General features: G+C 37.3%; 4 protein-coding genes across 7 annotated transcripts; 2 read left to right on the forward strand and 2 right to left on the reverse strand.

Moving 5' to 3' along the window:
- The first annotated feature begins 427 nt into the window (after positions 1-427).
- LOC111381412 lies at positions 428-1,354 on the forward strand. Its single transcript, XM_023005187.1, has one exon. It carries the CDS (start codon positions 428-430, stop codon positions 1,352-1,354), a length of 927 nt encoding a protein of 308 aa, XP_022860955.1.
- A 10,791-nt stretch (positions 1,355-12,145) lies between these two features.
- On the reverse strand, positions 12,146-16,333 carry LOC111381414. 2 transcript variants are annotated; one of them, XM_023005190.1, is made up of 4 exons: positions 15,833-16,333; positions 13,764-14,005; positions 12,769-12,958; positions 12,146-12,643 (listed from the first exon to the last, which is right to left on the reverse strand). In XM_023005190.1, exons 2-4 carry the CDS (start codon positions 13,949-13,951, stop codon positions 12,425-12,427), a joined length of 597 nt encoding a protein of 198 aa, XP_022860958.1. In that variant the 5' UTR covers positions 13,952-14,005; positions 15,833-16,333; the 3' UTR covers positions 12,146-12,424. The 2 variants fall into 2 exon arrangements, with proteins under 2 accessions (XP_022860958.1, XP_022860959.1); XM_023005191.1 differs by having other exon boundaries at positions 13,764-14,010.
- LOC111381415 lies at positions 15,834-16,356 on the reverse strand. The gene has a single exon (XM_023005192.1). The coding sequence runs from the start codon at positions 16,328-16,330 to the stop codon at positions 15,845-15,847; it is 486 nt and encodes a 161-aa protein (XP_022860960.1). The 5' UTR covers positions 16,331-16,356; the 3' UTR covers positions 15,834-15,844.
- A 903-nt stretch (positions 16,357-17,259) lies between these two features.
- On the forward strand, positions 17,260-20,758 carry LOC111381418. 3 transcript variants are annotated; one of them, XM_023005197.1, is made up of 4 exons: positions 17,260-17,669; positions 17,856-20,092; positions 20,175-20,237; positions 20,320-20,758. In XM_023005197.1, the coding sequence occupies exons 2-4, from the start codon at positions 20,021-20,023 to the stop codon at positions 20,515-20,517; spliced, it is 333 nt and encodes a 110-aa protein (XP_022860965.1). In that variant the 5' UTR covers positions 17,260-17,669; positions 17,856-20,020; the 3' UTR covers positions 20,518-20,758. The 3 variants fall into 3 exon arrangements, with proteins under 3 accessions (XP_022860965.1, XP_022860966.1, XP_022860967.1); XM_023005198.1 differs by having other exon boundaries at positions 17,868-20,092; XM_023005199.1 differs by having other exon boundaries at positions 17,895-20,092.
- Positions 20,759-24,225: the final 3,467 nt, after the last annotated feature.

The raw sequence follows: 24,225 nt of genomic DNA on the forward strand, positions 1-24,225 counted from the left end.
TCCTTAAGTATCAAGTATAAGGCTAAGCTATGTTTATTTTGTTGTCAAGCCCTATGTATTTTGTAATGATTATAGGAAGCAGTCCTTTACATTTTTCTGATGTATAACCTGCACCAGCATGTCTTTATGTAATGATGTAATGTGTGTCCTTAAGTAAGGATGTAGCAGGTAGTTGGTAGAAAGATGTGCTAGAACACCTTTTTTATATCTCTTGTAAATTAGTTTCTTACTGATGGTTGAATAAACCTATTCACTTCAGAAAATCATCATCCTTCTCCTCTTCATTTCGAATTCTGATTAACAGTGGTATCAGAGTATGAATGATCTTTGAAGGAGGGATCTGTGAGACCAAAAAAGAGAGAAAACAAGTAAGGAATCTACACTAAAAACCTTCACCATATTAGTCGAGACATAGGATCAAAATCCAATGGCTTCAACTGGATTCTCAGTACCTTTACCTTTTGCTTTCATAGGTGAGAATTACGAATTCTGGGCAGCAAAGATGAAGGCTTATTTAAAGGCTTATGATCTGTGGGAAATCACAGAATCAGGTATTGAACCACCAGCCTTAAGAGCAAATCCTACAATTGCTCAATTGAAGCAACATAGTGAGGAGGTTGCAAAAAAGTTTAAAGTCTTGTTCTGCATCCGGTCAGCTGTGACTGATGCAATATTTACCAGAATAATAACCTGTGAAACTGCAAAGGAGGCTTGGGACAGGTTGCAAGAGGAGTTCAGAGGCAATGCAAGAACAAGACAAATGCAAGTCTTGAACTTGAGAAGAAAATATGAGGGCCTGAAGATGAAGGATTCTGATTCTGTCAAAGATTATGCTGATAGGCTGATTAAGGTAGTGAACAAGATAAGGCTTTTGGGAGATGACTTACCTGATAGAAGGGTCGTTGAAAAGGTGCTGATTAGCTTACCAAAAAAGTTTGAAGCTAAAATCTCATCTCTTGAAGACTCTAGAGCTCTGTCATCCATCACCTTATCTGAGCTGGTTAATGCCTTGCAAGCCACTGAGCAAAGGAGGTTAATGAGGCAAGAAGATCAAGTAGAAGGTGCCTTGTTTGTTAAAGGAAAGCATAAGGCACAGACCAGCTTTAGGCCAAGGAAAAATCAGCAAGATAAGAGAAGATTCGAAGGCAGCAAGGGTGCTGATAAAAACTCTGCTTATCCTCCATGTCCACATTGTCAAAAGACTGGACATTCTTCAAATTGGTGCTGGTTCAAACCAGGGGCGCAATGCAAGTTATGTAAGGAGTTTGGACATGTTCAAAGGGTTTGTAGAAACAAGAAAGGGAAGCAGATTGAGCAGCAAGCTAAAATTGTTGAAAGTCAGCAACCAGATTAGCTGGAAGAGCTCTGTTTGCTGCTGCAAACTACAAAACGTCTAGCAATATTGGAGGTTGGTTACTGGATAGTGGATGCACCCATCACATGACTTCAGACCTCAGCATCTTTGTTGAATTGAATGACAACTACAGATCAAGAGTTAAAGTTGGCAATGGAGATCATGTAGAGGTGAAAGGAATTGGAGTAGTTTCTGTACAAACTCCAACAGGTACCAAGCTTATTTCTAATGTCCTTTATGTGCCTAATATAGATCAAAATCTAATTAGTGCAGGCCAGTTGATTGAGAAGAAATTCACACTGATTTTCGAAGGCAATGGCTGCACTATATTAGATCCAAGTAATAATGAACCGATGTCTGTGGAGTTGAAACAAAGAAGTTTTCCTTTAGAGTGGAAAAAGGTAATTTCACATGCTCACAAGCTCAGTATATGAGTCCACACTTTGGCATAGGAGGTTTGTGTCAAGGTATTCAATTTATCCTTTGACTCGATAATCCTCATTGTGAGGGTTCCTTTGTATATATAGGAATAATAAGGCAAATTACATGGCAACTCGATAATCCTCATTGTGAGGGTTCCTTTGTATATATGGGAATAATAAGGCAAATTACATGGCTGAATGTTAGCTATCACTGTACATGAATGGAAACTGAGCAATTTTCTACCAATTACAACTATTATACAAAGCCATACAAAGCATCTCTAATTCTAGCGTTAATTACTCTTTCTATCTAATTGACATCCCCCCTCAAATTGATGATGGGTGATCAAGAAGTATCAATTTACCCACAAGAAAGAGATGACGTTGTCGTGTCATGGCTTTGGTGAATATGTCGGCAATCTGTAGATCTGTAGAGATATGTGGAAGAGAAATAATATTTGCGTCAAAAGCCTCTCGAATTGAGTGACAATCTACTTCGATATGCTTTGTACTCTCATGATATATTGGATTTACAGCAATCTGAATAGCACTCGTGCTGTCCGCATGAAGGGGTGTAGGATCAGACTGAGGAAAGCCAAGTTCAGCTAAAAGTCCACGGAGCCACATAATCTCAGAACAGGCAGCGGACATGGCACGGTATTCGGATTCAGTTGAAGATTTAGACACACGTGTTTGCTTTTTACTCTTCCAGGAGATCAAAGAATTACCAAGAAACATACACCAACCCGTAACAAAACGACGAGTATCAGGGCAGCCGGCCCAATCTGCATCACTAAATGCAACAAGACGAATAGGAGACCCAGAAGGGAAAAACAATCCACGATGAGGAGTACCTTGGAGATACCGAATGATGCGACGAACTGCCACAAGATGAAGATGTCGTGGAGTTTGCATAAACTGACTGACTTGTTGGACTGCGAATGATATCTCAGGCCTAGTGATGGTCAAGTAGTTGAGGCTCCCAACTAATTGACGAAAGATAGTCGGATCAGGAAGGAGCTCACCCTCTTCACGACGATATTTAACATTGACTTCCAGAGGAGTATCGACAGAAGAAGAATCTTGAAGACCAGCCAAAGTGATCAAGTCTTGAATATATTTGTGTTGGTTCAAAAATATACCTGTGGAATCAGTGTGTACTTCCAAGCCCAAAAAATATGTTAGAGGACCAAGATCCTTCATGTGAAAGGAAGCCTCTAGGTGCTGCTGGAGTTGAGTTATCAAACCAGAATTTGTGCCAGTGATAACAATATCATCCACATACACAAGTAAAAGAACAATATCTGTAGATGTCTTACAAAGAAATAGGGAGGAGTCATACTGACTCTGGATAAAGAAAGTTGTAACAAAGTAGATCGAAACTTCTCAAACCATGCTCGAGGAGCCTGTTTTAACCCATAAAGAGACTTCTTCAGCTTACATACTTGTGAAGAAGAGGAAAAAAGGCCCGGAGGAGGTGTCATGTAAATATCTTCCTTGAGATCACCATGAAGAAAAGCATTTTTGACATCTATTGGGTGAAGAGGCCACCCCTGAGAGGCTGCAATAGAAAGAACAGTGTGCACTGTAGTCATCTTTGCCACTGGAGCGAATGTCTCATCATAATCTACCCCATATTCCTGGTTATTTCCGAGAGCAACTAGGTGACCTTTATAACGATCCAGAGTTCCATCAGAACGAAGCTTAATAGAATATACCCACTTACAACCAATAGCCTTGACATTGGGTGGATAAGCAACAACATCCCAAGTATGATTATCCTGAAGTGCTTGAAGTTCTTCATCCATAGCCTTCCGCCACCATTCATGTTTAGCTGCTTCTGAATAACTATGAGGTATAGATGTCAGTGTAGTGGCAAATGAATGAAAAGAACCATATCTATCAAGCGGGCGAGAAGATCGTCGAGGACCCGGATCAGGAGGTACATCAGTATCTGATGCCAACTCAGGCTCAGAAGAGTGGGGTTGGACAAGATCATATGTGAGGTCAACTTCAGGAAGAGGCCTATTTGGTCGACGTCTCTCATACACGAGTCCAAGCTTGAATCTTTCAGGATGAGAAGTGAAATCACCAAAGCATGGGAGAATACTAATTTCAGGTAAATGTTGAGCATGAGTATGAAAGAAAGATTGTTGCTCAAAGAAAACAACATTACGAGAAATGCGAAATCTGTTAGAACATGGATCATAGCAAACATAACCTTTGTGCGAAACACTGTAGCCCATAAAAGCACACTTAACAGATTGTGCAGAAAGCTTGTGTCGTTCATGAGAAGGTAAATGAACAAAACAAATGCACCCAAAAGTATGCAAGTCATGATAAGTAGGATGTTGATTATGAAGGCGATAATATGGAGAGTCAAGCGTAAAGTTTGGGAAGGCAATCTATTGATTAAATAAACTGCAATGGACACTGCTTCAACCCAGAATTTTGAAGGAACATGGGAATCAAGTAATAATGTACGAACAACATCCAGTACATGACGATTTTCTCGTTCTGCCACTCCATTTTGTTGAGGGGTATAAGGGCATGATCGTTGAGACAAAATCCCTTTTTGTTTTAAGAAATCATGAAACTCATGGGACATATGTTCTCCACCTGAATCAGATCGTAAAATTTTAATACTGGCAGAGAATTGGGTCTCAACATATGTCACAAAGGTCTGAAAAACTGAAAGTACTTCAGATTTAAAACGGAGAAAATAGATCCATGTGTATCGGCTATAATCATCAATAAAAGTCACGAAATATTTATACTGGGCATGAGAGGTGATAGGTGAAACGCCCCAAACATCACTATACACAATATCAAAACTCTTTTTGGCACGACTACTGTGAGAAGGAAAAGGAAGAGTCTTACTCTTTCCCAATTTGCATGTAGAACAATCAAAGCACAAATTATGAGAAGAATTATTTTTATTATCCAACAAACCAGAGTTTAACAAATGAGACAGGATAGTGGAGTTTGGATGTCCCAAATGTTTGTGCCAAACTTCACTTTTATTGTTAACAGTTATACAAGCCAAAGATAAACAACTAGGAATAGAAAAATGTAATGGAAACAATCGTCCAATTTTAGGCCCCTTCGCTAGTATCTTCCCCGACACCTGATCCTGCACAAGAACACCATCACGAGAAAAATGGACATCATAATTGTTATCAACTAATTGACCAACTGAAATCAGATTTGTAGATAAACCAAGAGATATAAAAATTTCTCGAAAAGCAGAATTAATGTTACCAACAGCATTAATAGCTAAATGACTCCCATTAGCTGTTTGAATATGAGATGAGCCTTGATATGGGCGAATATCATAAAGACCATCAGAGGAACTGGTCATATGATTTGAGGCACCGGAATCAACTAGCCAAGATTGAGATGAAGTATTATGTTTACCTTGAAATCCCAAGGCAGCAAAAGTTGACGCAATCATTTGTTGCACCATTTCAGGAGTAAGAGCAGATTGGGCAGCAGTAGATGATGTCTTAGAAGTCGATGGCCTGGTAGTAGCCTGATATGCATTAGCTTGACGATTTTGAGGTCGAGTATGACAGTCTTTGATAATGTGTCCCGACTTCTTGCAATATTTGTAGTAATTTTTGGTACAATGAGTAACAATATGCCCATAGTCCTTGCAACTGAAGCATTGAATCTTTCTCATGTCTCTCCATTTGTTTTTGCCATGAGCTACATAAGCGATAGCATCTGAGGTCATATGTTGATGTTGAATAGTGGCCTGTGTTGTAAGACGCTGCTCTTCACGAAGTAACTCCCCAAAACAAACATCCAAAGAAGTGGACGGATCACGATTCAGTAGATTTGAGCGAATTGCCTCATATTCTGGACGTAACTTCATTAGAAACTGGTCTCGCTTGCTTTGCTCGTGTACAGTTTGAACGGCAACAAGAGATCCAACTGGTACTTTAGCATAGATAATATCAGCAAATTCACCCCATAAGCTTTGAAACCCAGAGAAGTAATCCTGGATGTTGAGATTGGCCTGAGTGTAATTTGCAATTTCATACTCCAATTGAAATCGTCTAGCTGTATTGTCTTGATTGTAGACCTTTTTTAAATACTCCCACATCTCTTTAGCAGTCTTATAAAGTCTTAGATTTAGTACAATCATAGGATCAACAGATCCTAAAATCCATGTCATAACCCTAGCATCTTTCACTTTCCATTGGCCCAATTGAATATTCTCAGTAGGAGCTGGGTCACTTCCATCTATGTGACCCCATAATTCTTTTCCCATAACGAATAACCGAAATTGAAATTCCCATGTAGAATATTTTTTACCCGTGAATCGCAACCGAAAGTTTCAGACATGTTGGTTGACATGATGTACGTAGTTAAAAAAAAAAAAAGGACCCAATATAAATTCAGCAAAACCAAAGTCCAGCAGAAAGCCCAATATAAACTGAGCCCAAGTAAACTTTAAGACCCCAATTAAACAATGGATAAACCGAGCCCAAGTAAACTTTAACACCCCAATTAAATAATGGATTAATTAGTCCAACACACAGAGGTTAATATCAAACCTCTAATCATACTCATCGCACCAGTCTCGGCCTCCACGCTCACCACACCAGTCTCGGCCACCACGGGAGCCACCACAGGAGACGTCGGCAACACAAAAGAAGTCCAAAAAATTAGACACCACGTAAGACCCAAATGGACAGTCTTGACAAAACCCAAAGAAGGCGTCGCCAGTCACCATAGAAGACGCCGACAGCACCCAAGAGGTCGAAAAATTTCGACACCACCGAAGACCGACTCTATCGCAGTCGGAAAATTTTGCACCACTGAAGACCGACTCTATCGCACGAGAAACCATGAAGAAATTTAGAATTATGGCTCTGATACCATGTCAAGGTATTCATTTTATCCTTTGACTCGATAATTCTCATTGTGAGGGTTCCTTTGTATATATAGGAATAATAAGGCAAATTACATGGCTGAATGTTAGCTATCACTGTACATGAATGGAAACTGAGCAATTTTCTACCAATTACAACTATTATACAAAGCTATATAAAGCATTTCTAATTCTGGCGTTAATTACTCTTTCTATCTAATTGACAGTGTTGATACCTGTGTGTGTGAGGTATGTCAACGTGGGAAACAAACCAGACTTCCATTTCCAAAAGGTCAGGCAAGAAGAGCTACAACAAAACTTGAGTTAATCCACTCAGATGTATGTGGTCCTATGAGAACTCAGACATTGAATGGCAGTAGGTATTTTGTACTCTTCATTGATGATCTAACAAGGATGAGTTGGGTGTACTTCCTGAGGTTGAAGTCTGAAGTTGTAGGGGTGTTTCAGAAGTTCAAAACATTGGTTGAAAATGAGTGCAATTCCAAAAGTAAGACCATCAGAACAGACAATGGAACTGAATACAAGTGTAATCAGTTTGATAAATTCTGTGAGGCAGCTGGAATTAAACATTAGTTGACCATTCCATACACACCCCAGCAAAATAGACTGTGTGAAAGAAAAAATAGGACCTTGATGGAGATGGCAATGTGTTTGATGATTGAGAAATCAGTTCCAAAAGAGTTCTGGGCAGAAGCTGTGAATACTGCCTCATATCTTCTTAATAGACTCCCCACAAAAGCTTTGAATATGAAAACACCATATGAGGCTTGGTATGGAATCAAGCCTGATGTTGCTCATCTAAGGGTGTTTGGTAGTATCCGTTACACACACATTCCAGACCCTAAAAGAGATAAGCTAAGTTAAAAGGCTGAATCTGGAATCTTGATTGGGTATTGCAACAATACTAAAGGATATAAGGTTTTCAATCATCAAACCAAGAAGATAATATCCAACAGGGATATCAAGATAGATGAAGAATCCTCATGGAATTGGGAGTCCAACACATTAATTCGATCACATGATCAAAGAATAGTTCCACAAAGAGATGAGGCTGTAATCAATGAAGAAGAGGATCCTGATGAAAACCAACCTGAAGTATTGGAAGCTAATCCTTTGGAAGCTGATAGTGGATCAGATACTGAGAATCCAGTACTAAAAACCAGTTCATTGGCTGATGTATATGCAAGGTGCAATTCAGCAATATTAGAGCTAACAAATGCTGCTGAAGCTGTAAATTCATCTGACTGGTTGGCAGCAATGGAGGAGGAACTTAAGATGATTGAAAAGAATGGAACTTGGAAGCTGGTAGATAGGCCAATGAACAAAAATGTTATTGGAGTCAAATGGGTGTTCAAGACCAAGATGAACTCAGATGGATCTATTAACAAGCTTAAGGCCAGACTTGTTGTGAAAGGGTATGCACAGCAATTTGGTATTGATTACTCAGACACGTTTGCACCAGTGGCAAAGTGTGAAACTATAAGGTTGTTGCTGGCTATAGCTGTTCAAAGAGGCTGGAAAATTCATCAGCTGGATGTTAAATCAGCTTTCCTAAATGGCTGGTTAAATGAGGAGATTTATGTCGATCAACCTGATGGCTTTCAAGTAGCTGGAGAAGAGGACAAAGTGTATCAGCTGAAGAAGGCATTGTATGGGTTGAAGCAAGCTCCAAGAGCCTAGTACAGCCGAATTGATGAACACATGAACAACCTTGGGTTTGTGAGAAGTGTCAATGAACAGACCTTGTACATGAAGAAAATTGAAGAAGAGTCAATCATCATTTCCTTATATGTCGATGATCTTCTAATAACCAGCAGTAGTAAGGAACTGATAGACAGAACTAAGGCAGAAATGATGAAGTCATTTGAAATGACTGATTTAAGAAAGATGAAGTACTTCCTTGGAATGGAAATTGACCAGACCCAAGAAGGCATTTTTGTGTGTCAAAGAAGATATGCCATTGAGATATTAAAGAAATTCAGTATGGACAACTGTAAATCAGTAGAAACTCCTTTGGTTCAAAATGTGAAACTGGTGAAAGATGATGGTAGTAAGAAGATTGATGGGAAGTTGTATAGGAGCTTGGTTAGTTGTTTATTGTATTTGACAATCACAAGACTTGACCCCACTTATGCTACTAATTTGCTTTCAAGGTTCAGGGAGGAACCAAGTGAATTGCATTTCCAGGCAGCCAAAAGAGTTTTGAGATATATCAAAGGAAGTGCTGATTTGGGAATCTGGTTTAAGAGGTCAAAATCCTGGAATTTAATTAGATACACAGACAGTGACTGGGCCGGATCTCTTGATGATATGAAGAGTACATCTGGATATGCATTTTATCTCGGAACAAACATTGTTTGCTGGAACTCGATGAAGCAAGAAACTGTTGCTCAATCAATAGCAGAAGCAGAGTATGTAGTAGCAGCAGAAGCAACAAATCAGGCACATTGGCTGAGGAAAATGCTGGAGGATTTGGATGCTAAACAAACTGAGGCAACTATAATTTTTTGTGATAATCAATCAGCTGTAGCTATGGTCAAATATCCAGTGTTCCATGGAAGATCGAAACACATTATCAAGTACCATGCAATTAGAGAAGCACAAGAAAATTGTGAGGTAAAGCTGGTACGTTGCAAAGGTGAAGATCAGTGTGCCGACATTCTAACCAAGTCCTTGTCCAAGGGAAGATTTGAAACACTTAGAAAGAGTCTTGGTGTTTCCAACAAAAGTGTCAAGGAGGAGTATTGATGTTGGTTGCCACTTTTGTTGTCACAATTGTCGAGTCCTTAAGTATCAAGTATAAGGCTAAGCTATGTTTATTTTGTTGTCAAGCCCTATGTATTTTGTAATGATTATAGGGAGCAGTCCTTTACATTTTTCTGATGTATAGCCTGCACCAGCATGTCTTTATGTAATGATGTAATGTGTGTCCTTAAGTAAAGATGTAGCGGTAGTTGGTAGAAAGATGTGCTGAACATCTGTTTTATATCTCTTGTAAATTAGTTTCTTACTAATGGTTGAATAAACCTATTCACTTCAGAAAATCATCATCCTTTTCCTCTTCATTTCGAATTCTGATTAACACTATTCCATCTTGCAGAACCAAGTCCTAGAACAAGGAAAAAATTTTGTTTTTTTCAATTGCTGAAATTTAATTGTTTGATTTCAGCAACAACCAGAGTTTTTTTTAAGAGTGAAGTGTGGATGAAGAAAGTGTTAGATTTATTTAAATGGATAAATTCCGGTTATTCGCACATACTTTAAAAACACATATCTTTTAGATGTCTTTGGCAATAGATACGTCTTGGTCTATTTTCAAGTATTTTTCTATTCTATTATGAGGAGTGTAATCTCTTAACAGATTGTGATCTCTTAATACCTAGTTCTCGAACTCCACTAAGACGGAAAGTGTTTTCTTCTTGTGTCTCATTAGTGATTGTGGACACCCAAATGAGAATGGTTTGGGTCCTCACTCCTAAGGACATAGTCGTGTCCTTCTAGAGGTCACCTGTATCTGCAATAGAGCGCGATTGCAAGCAAGACCATCATTGAGTCCGCGCCCAAGTCATATCTCGATCAGAGGACTATCCTTGCTCGGGTCAGGGGTCGTGTTCGGTTGATTTACACACAATCACGTCTTCAAGAAGGTTAGAAGTGTGGACTTTGCTAACTTTAGGATGTGTCAACCAAATAGAAATCCGTCAAAATATTTTCCTAATCCACCTAAACTTGACCAAAATTCAACTTTCAGTTACCGTCCATCCATCCATCCATTTTTTTTTTTTCCAAACTGTATAATATAAAATTCAGACAAGCAGACTATGATTCCAAGGAAGTGCTTACATTTTATTACTTTCTGCTCTCCAATGCTGATATCACTTACAGCTATATATAAATTTCTGGTAGCAGATGCTAGCATCAGATTGGTTTATGTTTGGTTGTTTGGCCGGCTAACTCTGAATAAATTATAATTATTTCAGAATCTCCATAACAAGAATTATGACATTCAAGCATAGTGATTTTTCTGAATAGGAAATGTTTCAAACTGTCTGTAGCTCCTCACGTTTATCAAATCTCTGTTTCAGTAATAGAAAAACGGTAATTAGTGAAAATCTGACATAATCGTGGTAGCCATCATAATGATAAGACGCTTCGCTCTTATACCACTATTTACTAATTGTCACTCTTGAATTATGTATTTTCTTTCTTCTTCTGTTCTCCAAGAAACTGTAATCTTGGAATGCCTAACTACAAATGAAAATATTCTGATTGGGGATTAATTATTAATAGGAAAGACTCTTTCCCAGGTTTTGAGAGGACAAGATATGGAGCATAAAACAAGAAAAAGTGAACATTGTTTTTGTCCCAGTTAAGCCTGAGGCTTAAATACGTAATATAAGCACGCGTAAATATTGTTGTTTACCAGATTTCGAGGATAATCAAGGTAATCTCTGCTCGAGATCTATAAGGGAAGGAATCTTAAAATTGATAAGAGTTAGTCGATACACCAAATCCTCTGAGGTTGGACAAGATTGTTCTCTTGTTCTTTTATCCTAGGTTTCTCTACTGGTTCAAATTTGAACATATTGTCACAGGTTCAAGTACAAACCCCAGTGAAGAGGCTGTGCAGAAGCCACAACATAAATCATATTTAATGGGACATTTCCAGGTCCAACTCTTACAGTAAGAAATGGAGATACACTCGTCATCAAAGTCTCGTTACAATGTCGCTCTCCACTAAATAATGAATTTCTAAATTTTGCGTGCATTAATCTATCAAATATATGTATCAAAAAGCATGCCCCTATTGCTCTCTTTCACTGTTTGTTTTTGCATCTGGCACTAAGCTGGGTCATTGTTAATAATACTAGAATTAAGAAAAAGAATGATTGGTAACACATTAAAAAAAATTCGAGTTTGATGCAGTCATGATACAAACACCTGCACTCATTGCCAATCATTTTGTTAGGATGTAACCTTCTCACCCGGCATGGAATCCGACTGATCGACCGCCTCATGCTGATGGTCCAGAGTGTGTTATATAATGTCCTACTAAACTTGGAGTAACTTATATTTCCAGTTCACAATCGAAAACCAGGAAGGTACATTGGGGAGGCATGCTCATACAAGATGGCTAGGGCCACCGTATATGGAGCCCTTGTTATCTTCCCAAATCTGACTCCTATCCCTCTCCAAAACCCCAATGTACAAGTCCCTATTATTCTTGGTAATTAACCAATTTTAGCCTCCCTTTATTTTGATTTTAAGAGGACTACTTTTGAGTAATATATGCTCATGTACATATAAATGTAAACAATGAACACATTATTGATGCCATGAGACAGGCCATATTTACCGAAGCAGCTCTAAATGTTTCTGATGCATACTCTATCAATCTGCGGATAGAGTTTTTCTCAGAGTTATAAACTCAATCAACAAATGTACCTCATTTCATCTCAGGATTATAAAGCCTCAGAAATTGAAACAAATTGATTGATAACAAGCTTCAATGAAAAAGTACAAGTTACAGGTGTAAAAACAGAGCCCAAGAAAAAAGAAAAAAAGAAAAAAGGAGGCCATAACAAACTAATTATTTTGTCAAATGTATGCCCTTCTAGAAAGTCATTCCACAAAAGAACAAAGCCAGTACAATACCCTCGAATCGGCACTCGAGGCTACTAATTGAATCGTCTTTGAGAATTCGATTTGTTTGTTCAAAATTTGATAACCTAACCCTTGTTGGGAATATCATGGGAGGATCTTTCGCCGTCGGCGAGGAGTCTCTCTCTTCACAAACATCTTCTCAAATTCATTCAAAGGCCTGCTGGAGCCATCGGCTATGCTAATGAATTTCCAGCCACCTCCATTACCTCGTTTGCCTTTGGGACCAAGTTTCTCCACCATGAAATTCCATCCTTCAGATGGACGTCTCCTGCTGTATTTGTGGCATTTCACCTCCTTTGCTATCTATAAATTACGTAGAATGACATTGTTGTTAAAAGAAGTATCGACTGAAAATTTGAAACCCTAAAAATAGAAAATGATACTCAGAAAGCATTGTATACATTACTCAAAAGAATTTGCACGTTTACCTTCATCTTGTTGAAGTTCATCCTCTGAACAAACTCTTGGTACAAAATTTCATCCTGTTTCGTTGAGATCTCATAATGCACCTCATCTGGGTCTCTAGTGGTACCATCCCAACCCTCAGGCATGACTTTGAAATCTGGCTTATACGGCAGGGAGGCGACATGGAACTCCCTATCATGTGAAATGAAAAATCTGCAGACAGAAGTATCCAGAAAAATTACTCCATGATAGATTACACTCCAGCACGTCAAAGAATTTAACCGAGTGGATAGTAACAGACAATAATCAGCCAGAAGCAACATACACTAAAAGAACTGTTTAAGTCTATTGCTTTGCCAGGAAGGCAAGACAAACAGGCAACATGGTCCAAACCTTGCAAAGAAGACAAGTTGGCCAATAAAAGTATGGCTGGCCTTTCCAATGTGGAGAGAAAGTTAGATCGATCACATTTGAACAAAACTACTAGGAAGCAGTTACAAACAATATTCATACTAAAATCTCAGAGTTCGCAGCATATGTGCTTGTATCAAACACTTACATTTTCCACTATGTCGTCAACACAACAATAGGAGTCAAAATCCAAGTTTGTCAAAACAACCCAAAGTAAGTTACGTGAAACTTTCTAATCATCAGATGATTTTTCTGACAACAACACAGCTATAAATCACCAAAATGCAACAAAGTATTACAGCACATGGGTACCTATAGATGTGCATGAGTGGTCATTATTTCAATAACAGTACAACTTACTACCAACTACCTCCTGCATATTACTGACAAATTCAATAAAGATAGTAACCAACCAATCCATTTGGCTATTGGAGAATTAACTTAAATGGGAGATCATCAAACACAAACTGTCAACATAAGCCAAAAAGAAGCCAACCTTTGGCTTATTTTCTAGCAATGAGCTAAGCCAAACACGCTGATTAGCAATTACACATAGCATGTACAACTATGAAGTCAAAGAGCACATCTAATCTTTTCATTCACTTACTCTGGGCAGGTATCGAGCAAGAGCTCGACAGAGTCATCGAGCGGGCGTCCAAGCTTCTTCTCCTCCTCCTCCTCCTCAAGCTCCTTCAGCCACAAAATCGCATGCACCCTCTGCCTCATGATCCTGTATTCCTTTGCCAACTTTTCCACGGTGTACAACTCCGGGTTTTCCTTGTGCTTTTTATACATCTCTGACCTCTCTGAATCCTTCAGATATGACCCTCGTGCACCTGGCTCCCTCACCTGCACTTGCATTTTTTTAAAAGCATAACAAAATTATGTTTTTTTTTTTTTTTTTTTACATAAATCAAAGTTTTACTATTCACCTATTTGATCACTATCAAAACAGGGAAAGAAGAAAACGTGCATAGACGAAAATTGAATTGAGTAATTTTTCCCATTCCGAAATCTGGGTTTTTCCCTACAAATACTAACGGGGGTGTCCCCATTTTAGAGTTTAATATATTTCTTAATATTTATAAATTCTCATAGATTGTGTGTAATTTGATAGAATTTAATAGATTCCATAAAATTTGAATGGATTTCTATTTTGTAGATTTTAAAAGATTTTCATGGATTTTATAGATTTCAATGGATTTTATGAAGTAAAATTTATAAATATGCTTAAAATAAGCCACAAATTTTTACTTCTTCTTTAACGACTCATTCTTACACATATTCACGTTAATAAATCACAGAAAATGATTGAATCCTTGTTCAATTGTGTGTTAAACATTGAATATTATAACAGAGCTTCAATAAAAAATACACTCAATATTTAATAATATGCGAGAGTGGGAAAGGACAAAAATATGTAGTGTTAAATAATCAAAGTCGCAATCAATATGAATTAGTTCAAAAGGCCACAACCTTGTGAGATACAAACACACAAATGTACACATACATGACCACAAGGCAATTAATTTCATACCTCCAGAATTCTCATTGACCATGCAGACACAAAAGAAAAAATTGTGGGATACTATCCTCACATGCCTTCGCTAGGATTTGCAGGTATATATAGAAAACACATAGCTCTTCCCAAGAAAAAGGAATAGGGTACAGAACTTGAAAAACGAAGTTGTTCCAGATGCATACTAGAAATCGTAAATTACCATAATAATTTCCAGCACATCTATAAAATAGTAAACATATAGCTTCAATAAGAAAAAATAAGTTCAATAAAAAATCACACCCAATATTCAACAAAAAATAGTAATCTTTCATAAATTATCATCAACTGAAAAGTTCTCATACACGATCTTTTCACAGTAGAGAAATGTGAGATAGAAAGAAGAAAGGAATCTTGTTGAAGATGAGGGGGGGGTGGGGGGTAGATAGAGAGAGAGCAGCAAATATCGAGAGAGGTGAGAAATGTTGTGAAATTTTTAGGTTTGGATTAAAATTGTTACTGATTCTTTGTACTTATATTTTTACCTTGAAATCCTTCAAAATCCTTCAAAATCTATCTATTTAATGAAATTTTTTTAAATCAACTAGTTATTGAGGACATCTAAATTTCAAAACTACCTATTAAAATCTATGTTGAAGATACCTAAATTTATAAGTATTTTTAAAAATCTAGATTGGGGACACCTATATTTTAATGAATTATATTTAAATCTGAATTGAGGATACTTCAGTTTATATGGAGTTTTAAAATCCATCAAACTCTAGATTGAGGATACCCCCCTAAGTTACTGTCAAAACTGGCAAAATAACATCTAGAGACTGGAAATCAAATTCCCAAAGAAAACAAACTTGTCTCAGAATATACTCCTTCCCCTAGTGAACCCTCCAACAATACAAGAACGCACACAGGCAAACGCCACACATTTTCCCATTTGTCAGTTTTTCTGCAGTAATTAATCACATTAAGAGATTAGAAGTAACTATAACATAAGAGATTGGGCTCTGTTATTTGAATATTACTTCAAACACATGAAATAAACATTAATGAAGAAATTTGAACTCTGGGTTTTGTTCTCTATCCATCAAATTACTGAAAATTGGAGAAGATAAACGCAGACAAATGATAAGAAAATAAAAAAAGTATATCAGCTATTTTACCCGTTTCAGCAGTTAAGTCATTTCTTTCATTCTATCATCCCAGCCATCCACAAAAGCCTTCCCCCTGCGGTTCTCCGACTCCAACTCCAACTCCTTAACCTTCGCCAACTCCATGTCCATCCACCTAGCCTCGGAATACCAGTTCCCAGTCCGATTCTGACTCGATACACCGCCCCGATTCTGATCCGAGCCACCGCCATTGGTCCGACCTCTATCAGAACCAGGTTCCACCTTCTGTCCAATGACTTCACCGTCAAAGTGCTCCTTCGTTAGCCCAGTAGACCACGAGGACGGACCCACGTCCCATCCCAACGGGTCGGAATCGGACGACCCTGTCCCACCGAAATGGGCCGCCCAATCGGGTTCGTTCTTGTTATTATTGCCGCTTTCATTTTCAGTGGAAAAACATTTTGGTAAATTGGATGAAACCCCGAAGTTTGGGGTTTTGATGTTGGTTTTAATAGATAGTTGGGTAAATATGCGTTGAAGGGATTGCATTTTCTCCTCTTCTAAAACCTATCTTTCTGATTGAACTGCAAAATGAAGAAGATCACAGACTTGATTTCTTTGAAATGGGTCTGGTTAATTCGATCTCTTGTATTGGTAAGGGAAATCTTGAAAGTGTGGATGAACTACATTTCGCGGTTTGATAGCAGCATTCAGGGTTTCCAACGAAACGGGTCAATTTTGAAGTGCGGTGCAATTACTTCAAAATATCATTTCTAATGAGTAAAATGTTTGAATAATCAAATGTTGAACCCCAATGTTGAGAGTCCCACTGTTCAATCTCTAGAGTTTGGTGAGGGAGGTAAATTATGGGATGTGCTCCAGCAGGCCCTGAAACAAGAGTTGCATATACACTACGCCTATAGAGAGTCTAATTCCATGTTTTAGGAATCGAACTCTCATACTGCGGCTGTCAGCAAGGAGTGAGATAACCTCACTTTTGTCCTTTGCACCACTAGGTTATGCCCCGAGAGGCATAAAATGTTTGAATAAACACTTAGAATCCGTTTGATTGCAAATATAGAATTGAATTACGTAGAAAACGAATTCCAATTAATTGAATTGCCTAGAATTATTTTCGTGGGAATTGTAAATTATTGTGTTTGATTAGTATAATTTTTCACGTGGAAAATGTTGAAATAAAAGTGTTTTTTAATGTTCGTTTGACTTTATTTTACATGAAAATTGTCAATTAAAGAGAAATATTTTTTTAAAATAATTCTTAGAATTGGTTTCCATTACCAACCAAAAAAAAAAAAGACGAAAAAAATAATAATCGCTACTATGGTGAGAATTCAAATTCCACTAAAACAAGGAAAATTCCAAGTTCCAAGAAATGCAATTCCATAGAAAACATAAGGTATCAAACACCAAAAGTTGAAATTTCCAATTTCAATTCCATCTTTTTTTTCCATTTCCATGCTATCAAAAACTCCCTTAGCTTTAACATGGTCACGGCTTATTCAATTAACTTCAAATTGCCTCTCAATAGTCATTGAACTTTCGATCATTGCACCACACACAACACTCACCAAATTCCATTACCATCAAAGCTGACGTGGTGGATGGAAAACACACGTGGAGGGTGACAGTCGTTTCAAGTTCGACAACTCACAGAACTCATTCACCTCACCTGAAAGCACGCACACAAAACAGGACATTTCGCTCCAAATCATTCTCATTCCAAATTCAATTAAAATTCCCCAAATCCATTCTCCTCCCCCACAACCCTAAATCGCATTCGATTCCTTTGCTACCCCACGCTCCTGCTGAACGGAAGAGCACTTGCATTGATATATTCAAACCACTCACATAGAGGGACCACATGGAGGTATAAGTCTTGACATTTTTACATATTTATGCATTGTTGTTTATCCTGTCTGTCATTGTAAGTGAAAACATCATCTTCTTGCGAAAATAATGTTTTTGTTTTGTAGTCGTTTCATTTCCCTATCGTACACCAATTTTTATATATCATTTTTTTGTGTGTGAAATATGAACTAATCGAATGTTTTAGGGTTATTCATAGAGCATAGGTTTCACTTGAAATGTGCAGTCTACTCTCAAAACGAGGAAGATTTAAACTTTATTACCTCTGTGAATGAGTTGGATTTGGAAGATCACGATGTCCTGTACAATGAGAATGTTACTGAAGGGATCGAAGTAGGAGTTGATGGGGATGATGAGCAAGACCCGGACTTCATTGATTCTGACAGGGAGTTAGATGTAGATGATGATGATGATGCTACGATATTCGAGTATAGTGTAACAGATGATGATGACCCTGACTTTGTTGCTTCTAAGAATGAATTGGACTTTCAATATAACATATTGTACGACTGTAATGTGACAAATGGGATTGAAGTTGGTCTGAATACAGATGATTTAGAACATGACAACGAGTTAGGGAATGCACATCCAGTTGAAGAAGGGTTTGAAGTGGGTGATGAATTGGGGGTATCTGTCTTCTGAAGAATTGATATCTGGTGATTCATGAAACGATGAGGTTTGCTGCAAGTTTCCAGAGTTTTTGGCCGAAACTCAAATGAGCAATCTGCAGTTCGAGGTGGGACAACTTTTCATGGATGTTGTAGAGTTCTGTAAAGCAGTAAGAAATTATGATGCAGTAAATGGCTATAATGTTAAATTCAAGGCCATTGATGCGAAAGAGTTTTGGGCGTTTGCAAAGATGGATGCAAATGGAGGATTTGGGCATTGTATATGGGTTACAAAAACGGGGTCCAAGTGCAATCATACAGTCTGGACCACACGTGCAGTCGACACCAATACAACAGGAATTGTAATTAATATTTCTTGGTGCAATGTTATATTAACCAATTAAAGGCTGACCCAAATTGGAAAAGAAGGAACATACTTGCCACGGTTAAAGAAGACCTAAAGACTTAGATTAGTAGGAACATTGCTTGGAAGATGAGGAGATGTGCAAACAAATTGTTGAATAGAACTAGTGAGGATTAGTTTGTGGCGTAAAGGTGCTATGGTTCTGAAATTTTATGTACAAATCCTGGGTCAACTGTCGTTATAGCGACCAATACTCAACATATATTCCATGGGATTTACGTTTGCTTCAAGGCTTGAAAAACAGGTTTTGTAGACGGTTATAGGAGGGTTATTGGAGTTGATGGGTGCCATTTGTGTGGAATCTTTGGTTATATACTGCTTACTACTGTTGGACACAATGCCAACGATTGTATATACCTTGTTGCTTATGTTGTTGTTAAGAAAGAAAACATGCTAGCATGGCGATGGTTCATGAAATATCTTTCTAATGATATTCAAATTGGTAGTGGCGACCAATGGACATTTATGACTGATCGACAAAAAGGTCTCCAAAATGTCATAAATGAAATGTTCCCTGAGGTCGAGCGTAGATTTTGTGTACACACATGTACACCAACTACTTCACAGCAGGGTATAAGGGCAAAACTTTGAGGGACTTTCTATGGAAAGCTGCAAAGTCAACAATGGTTGTTGACTTTATGCATTGGATGTGTCAGATTCGTAATGTAAGTTAAAGAGTATATGGATGGTTGATGGAAAGACCTGCACAAGAGTAGAGTGAGTCTCATTTCTTGGTGTTCACAAAGTGTGGCATCTTACTAAACAATGGCTGCGAGGTGTTCAATAAGATATTGTTGGAAGATCGAAAGAAGCTTAGTCTATCAATGCAATCGACGTTTATGACTAGAATACTGAAACAATGAGATATGATGTAGAGATACAATTGCAAGTTGTGTCCAGAGATTATAAAACGTGTTGATAAACTTGTGGAGGCTTCAAGAGAATGCATACTATATCTGTTGCAAGGTCCTAAATGGCAGGTTGATTGCAGCAATGGGACATACATTGTTGACCTTGAGGAGAAAACTTGTGCTTGTAGAAGATGGAAGTTGACTAGAATTCCTTGCATTCATGCAATAGCAGTGATATGGAATGTAGAAATGAACCGGAAGATTTTGTTGACAATTACCACATTGTTGACTCATACTTACGTAGCTACAACAACATCCTAAACCCAATTAACAGCAGGATGCTATGGTTCCACCAAAGTGGGAAAATACTGTGAAGGGCAAGAGGCAGACAGAGAGGATAAAATTGGTAGAAAAGATGATTGTACATTTATAAAGGAAATCATATGTGAGGAAGAAGGGTCAAGTTTCAATGACGTGTTCCATTTGCGGGCTACATGGACATTACAAACGTTACCACGACAAGAAAGATGTACCAAATAATGTGAGTGCATTCATTTTATGTCATATAATTTTAATATTTTCCAACAATGTTTACAATTGAAACTTTGAAATGTCTATTGCAGAATTGGTTTGAAGGAGAGATAGAACCTGTTGAATTCCCAAGCTCGCGTGATGTCACTCCAACGGTAAGTGCTTTTTCTAATACACCAGCCTCAACTCTATATAAATAGCTCAAACTGAAACTCCTATGTTTGTCATTCACCTTAGGGAAAATTGGCTCCAATAAGGAGAAGAAAAGCATCGTCGAGCCATGCATCAACCATAGTTGGAAATACTACCCAGTCCATGGACTCTAGGGTAGAGGTTCAGGAAAATGTGACATTGGAAGATACAGCTGTTGATTTCCAACAACTTAACGAAAGCGAGTCTTCACAATTACGGGCTGCCAGAGTTGAAGCTTGTTGAAACTCCAAGATCACCGTTGCTACTTCTAAACGCCGTGACTGATGATTTGGGATTTCGATCAACTACTTTTACTTTTGGATGACTTTAATGTTAGTTTTCTATTTAATGGCGTATGTTTTTTGAGAGATCAAACTCAAAATGATACTCAGGAATTTGAAAATGCAGTGCCGTTCAATTTTTTTATGAAACCTGTGATGAGCAAACTTGATTCTTAAGTGAATTACAGCGATGTTGAATGTTAGGAGTTCTTGTGTTATTCTTCTTAATGTAAACACTTGATTGACAAGAAGAGACAATGCAATACATTACGAGAACAAGTAATAGTTTGGGATCCAAAACAATGTCCACAGAAACGTTAAAATTCCATAGCATAACAACATCAAACTTGAACTACAACACAATACATATGCAACCATAGTTAACACCAACTAAAGCTTCCATTGTCCAGAGAAATGTTAAAATTGAACAACAATTGAAGCTTTCACCCAAAAGCCTGGAAAATATTGAAACTGAACAACAAGATCGCTTACTTCGTACAATAAAAACGAATAGCATAAAATATTAACAATGCCCACAAGCCTTGCTTATACAATTTCAGCTTCCTGTAAAACATACGTCTTTCTTCGTCATATAGATTCTTCAATCTTAATAGCCCGACGATAATAATCTTGTACCTCTCTTGCGGTTCATTGTCCAACAAATCAAAATAATTACATGCCTCTGTTTTCCCATAGAACCGGTAGCCATGAAATCATCGTTTAGGATTTCCCTCCGTCCAAGAAGTCTTAATCTTTGTTGAATAACCACAATAGCAGTGCTTTTCGTCAACAAACTGGTCGGAGTTTGATGACATGTGATGAGTGATTTACATTCATTATATTATGCCATTAATTTCATGATTTTGCTATCTTGGAAAGTATTTTAAAAGTGCTAACAAGTGATTTTGGTGTTGTTTTGTAGATTGATGGAAGTGGAGAAAACAAGAGCTAAAAGAGGTCAAAGGAAGGAAATAGTCAAAAGCTAACGAAATTGGATGAAATGACCAAAACGTAAGAGATCCAAAGTTCGAGGATTAAAATACAATTAATCAAAAGTCGTGTTGAAACTTGAAATGAAGATCCGAAAGTTCTAGAAGCCAATTGGATGAAGGAAATTTTGTAGATTGATGGAAGTGGAGAAAACAAGAGCTAAAAGAGGTCAAAGGAAGGAAATGGTCAAAAGCTAACGAAATTGGATGAAATGACCAAAACGTAAGAGATCCAAAGTTCTAGGATTAAAATACAATTAATCAAAAGTCGTGTTGAAACTTGAAATGAAGATCCGAAAGTTCTAGAAGCCAATTGGATGAAGGAAGGTGTCAAAGGGATCAAATTTAGTCAAGATATGATCATAAATCATTTTCCAACCAAAAAGTTTTGCGCCGAAGTTTTGGTCTCACATTTAGACTCATTTTTTACATAGAAAACGATCGAATTGGAGAATGATTTCTGAAGCAAAATTGTAGTCCTTTGAATTATCTTTCCAACTCATCTTGAATCACTTCAATCGGATATCGAATGAAAAAGTTACGATAAAAATACTGAAAGCTATCTAGTGCAACCGAAGTAGTCATCAGCGCCCAGGCGCCATGATGCTGAAATTTTGATAGAAACTCAGCGCCTCGGCGCCCAAATTGCAGCGCCCAGGCGCCGCCGTGCAAGAGTAATTTTTTTAGATTTTTACCATTCTTTTTCTGCCCAACTCATCTCCAAATCTTTCCCTAAACTCTAAGACATTATAAACACAGAATTGAAGACATAAATTAGAGGGGAGCCGCACACTAAAAATCTGTGGAATCAAGCCACGCGTTCTTGACATATTGGAGAGAAGACAACAAGAAGGGAGATTGAAAAGAGAAATTCAAGAAGATTAACACTAAACAATTGAAGATTAGAAGCATTCATTAGAAGGGGGAGGAGATCTTGGTGCAAGAATTCAACTTTTTCTTCTACGTCTTTATTACAAATCCGGTGATGTATTCTAAGATAATTTCCTATTTTTCTTCCATTATTATGAGTAGTTAAATTTGATTTTAGGGCAAACAATGTAACCTTTTGGAATCCTTTATTTCATGCAATTGAGATTCTAGTGCTTTTATATTTTATGTGTTGATTTTAATGTTGTTCTTAATTCATTTAATTAGATGATTTGTGAACAATGATTGCGTAGAGATGCGGATTATTTGTTTAGACCACATGTTAAAATTCGGTAAATTGATATAACGTATAGAGATACATATATTAATTGCTGCGGTCGTGTGTGAATTCTTAGAACCAATGTTTCGTTTAATTAAATTTAATTTGTATAGAGATATGGAATTAAACTAATTAAATAAGCTCAATGAGAATTCGAGAGGGGTAAGTTGAATACAATAGAAGAATTCGACCGAACACTATCTTAGGTTTTATGAATCTTGATTTATGAAGTAAAGGTGACCAATATGTGAAATTGTTCCGCCCTAACGTCCATTTATTGTTTGAATTCTTAATCACTTTTCGTTGCATCCAATCGCATTTTTTAGTCTTTAGAATAAAAATCACATTTAATCATTATTTTTGTTTATTTTCGTCAAATAAAAGTTAGAAATAATAAATTGGGTATTAAAAGTACAGTTCTCGTGGGAACGATAATCCGGACTCAAAAGGTTCACTTACTATTTGTTATGATCTGTTCACTTGCGGGATAAAATCGACAACAACATGTCTTCCGTTCAGCAGGAACGTTGGGGTAGTACAGGAATCGGACGGTCGCGTTTAGGGTTGTGGGGGAGGAGAATGAATTTGGGGATTTTTAATTGAATTTGGAATGAGAACGATTTGGCGGGAAATGTCGTGTTTTGTGTGTGCGTTTGCAGGTGAGGTGGATGAGTTTTGTGAGTTGTTGAATTTTTAAGGACTCTCACCTTCCACATGTGTTTCCATCTACCACGTCAGCGTCAATGTGGTGCAACGAACCAAAAGTTCAGTGACCATTGAGAGGCAATTTGAAGTTGAATAAGTTGTGATCATGTTAAAGTTCAAAGATTATTCAAACATTTTACTCCATTTCCAATTTCAACGATTATTGTGCCAAAAATGGGTTTTAGACAAATTTGAAGCATAATATTTCTTGGTTGAAAATTGAAGTATGATATATTTCACTCCTTTGGCGTTCTTCTCATCCAGTTGACATCTAACAGTTTCGAATTTTCATCTTTAGGTCTGACATAACTTTTAAGTATTTGTATCTTAGTTTTTGAACTTTGGATCTCTTACAATTTAGCCACTTTTCACCATTTTTCTACTATTCTACCATTTTCGTAGATTTATACGTAATAAATACAATACACATAAATTTAATTCATAATTCATCAATATACAAGTCCACGTTATGAGTAAATTAAAATCAAATTTTAAGTATATTTTGATAAAAATTGATTAAATGTATGATTAAAAAATTACGAATTTGATGAAATATATAATTAAAATTAATTGTTGACTTTAACTTAAAATTTTTAGTATATATTAGTTTGTATCAAACGGGCTAATACTCACCATTACGTTTTGTAGTTTTGTTAAGGTTAAATCATGGTGGCATAGTTAAGTATCATCAATTGATATTATTTATTACATTGAGTAAGCAATATTAAGGAATTAAGATTTGGAAATTAATCACGTTAGAATGAGGAAA

The sequence above is a fragment of the Olea europaea genome, unplaced genomic scaffold (assembly GCF_002742605.1).
Source record: "Olea europaea var. sylvestris unplaced genomic scaffold, O_europaea_v1 scaffold2302, whole genome shotgun sequence".
Lineage (NCBI taxonomy): Eukaryota > Viridiplantae > Streptophyta > Magnoliopsida > Lamiales > Oleaceae > Olea > Olea europaea.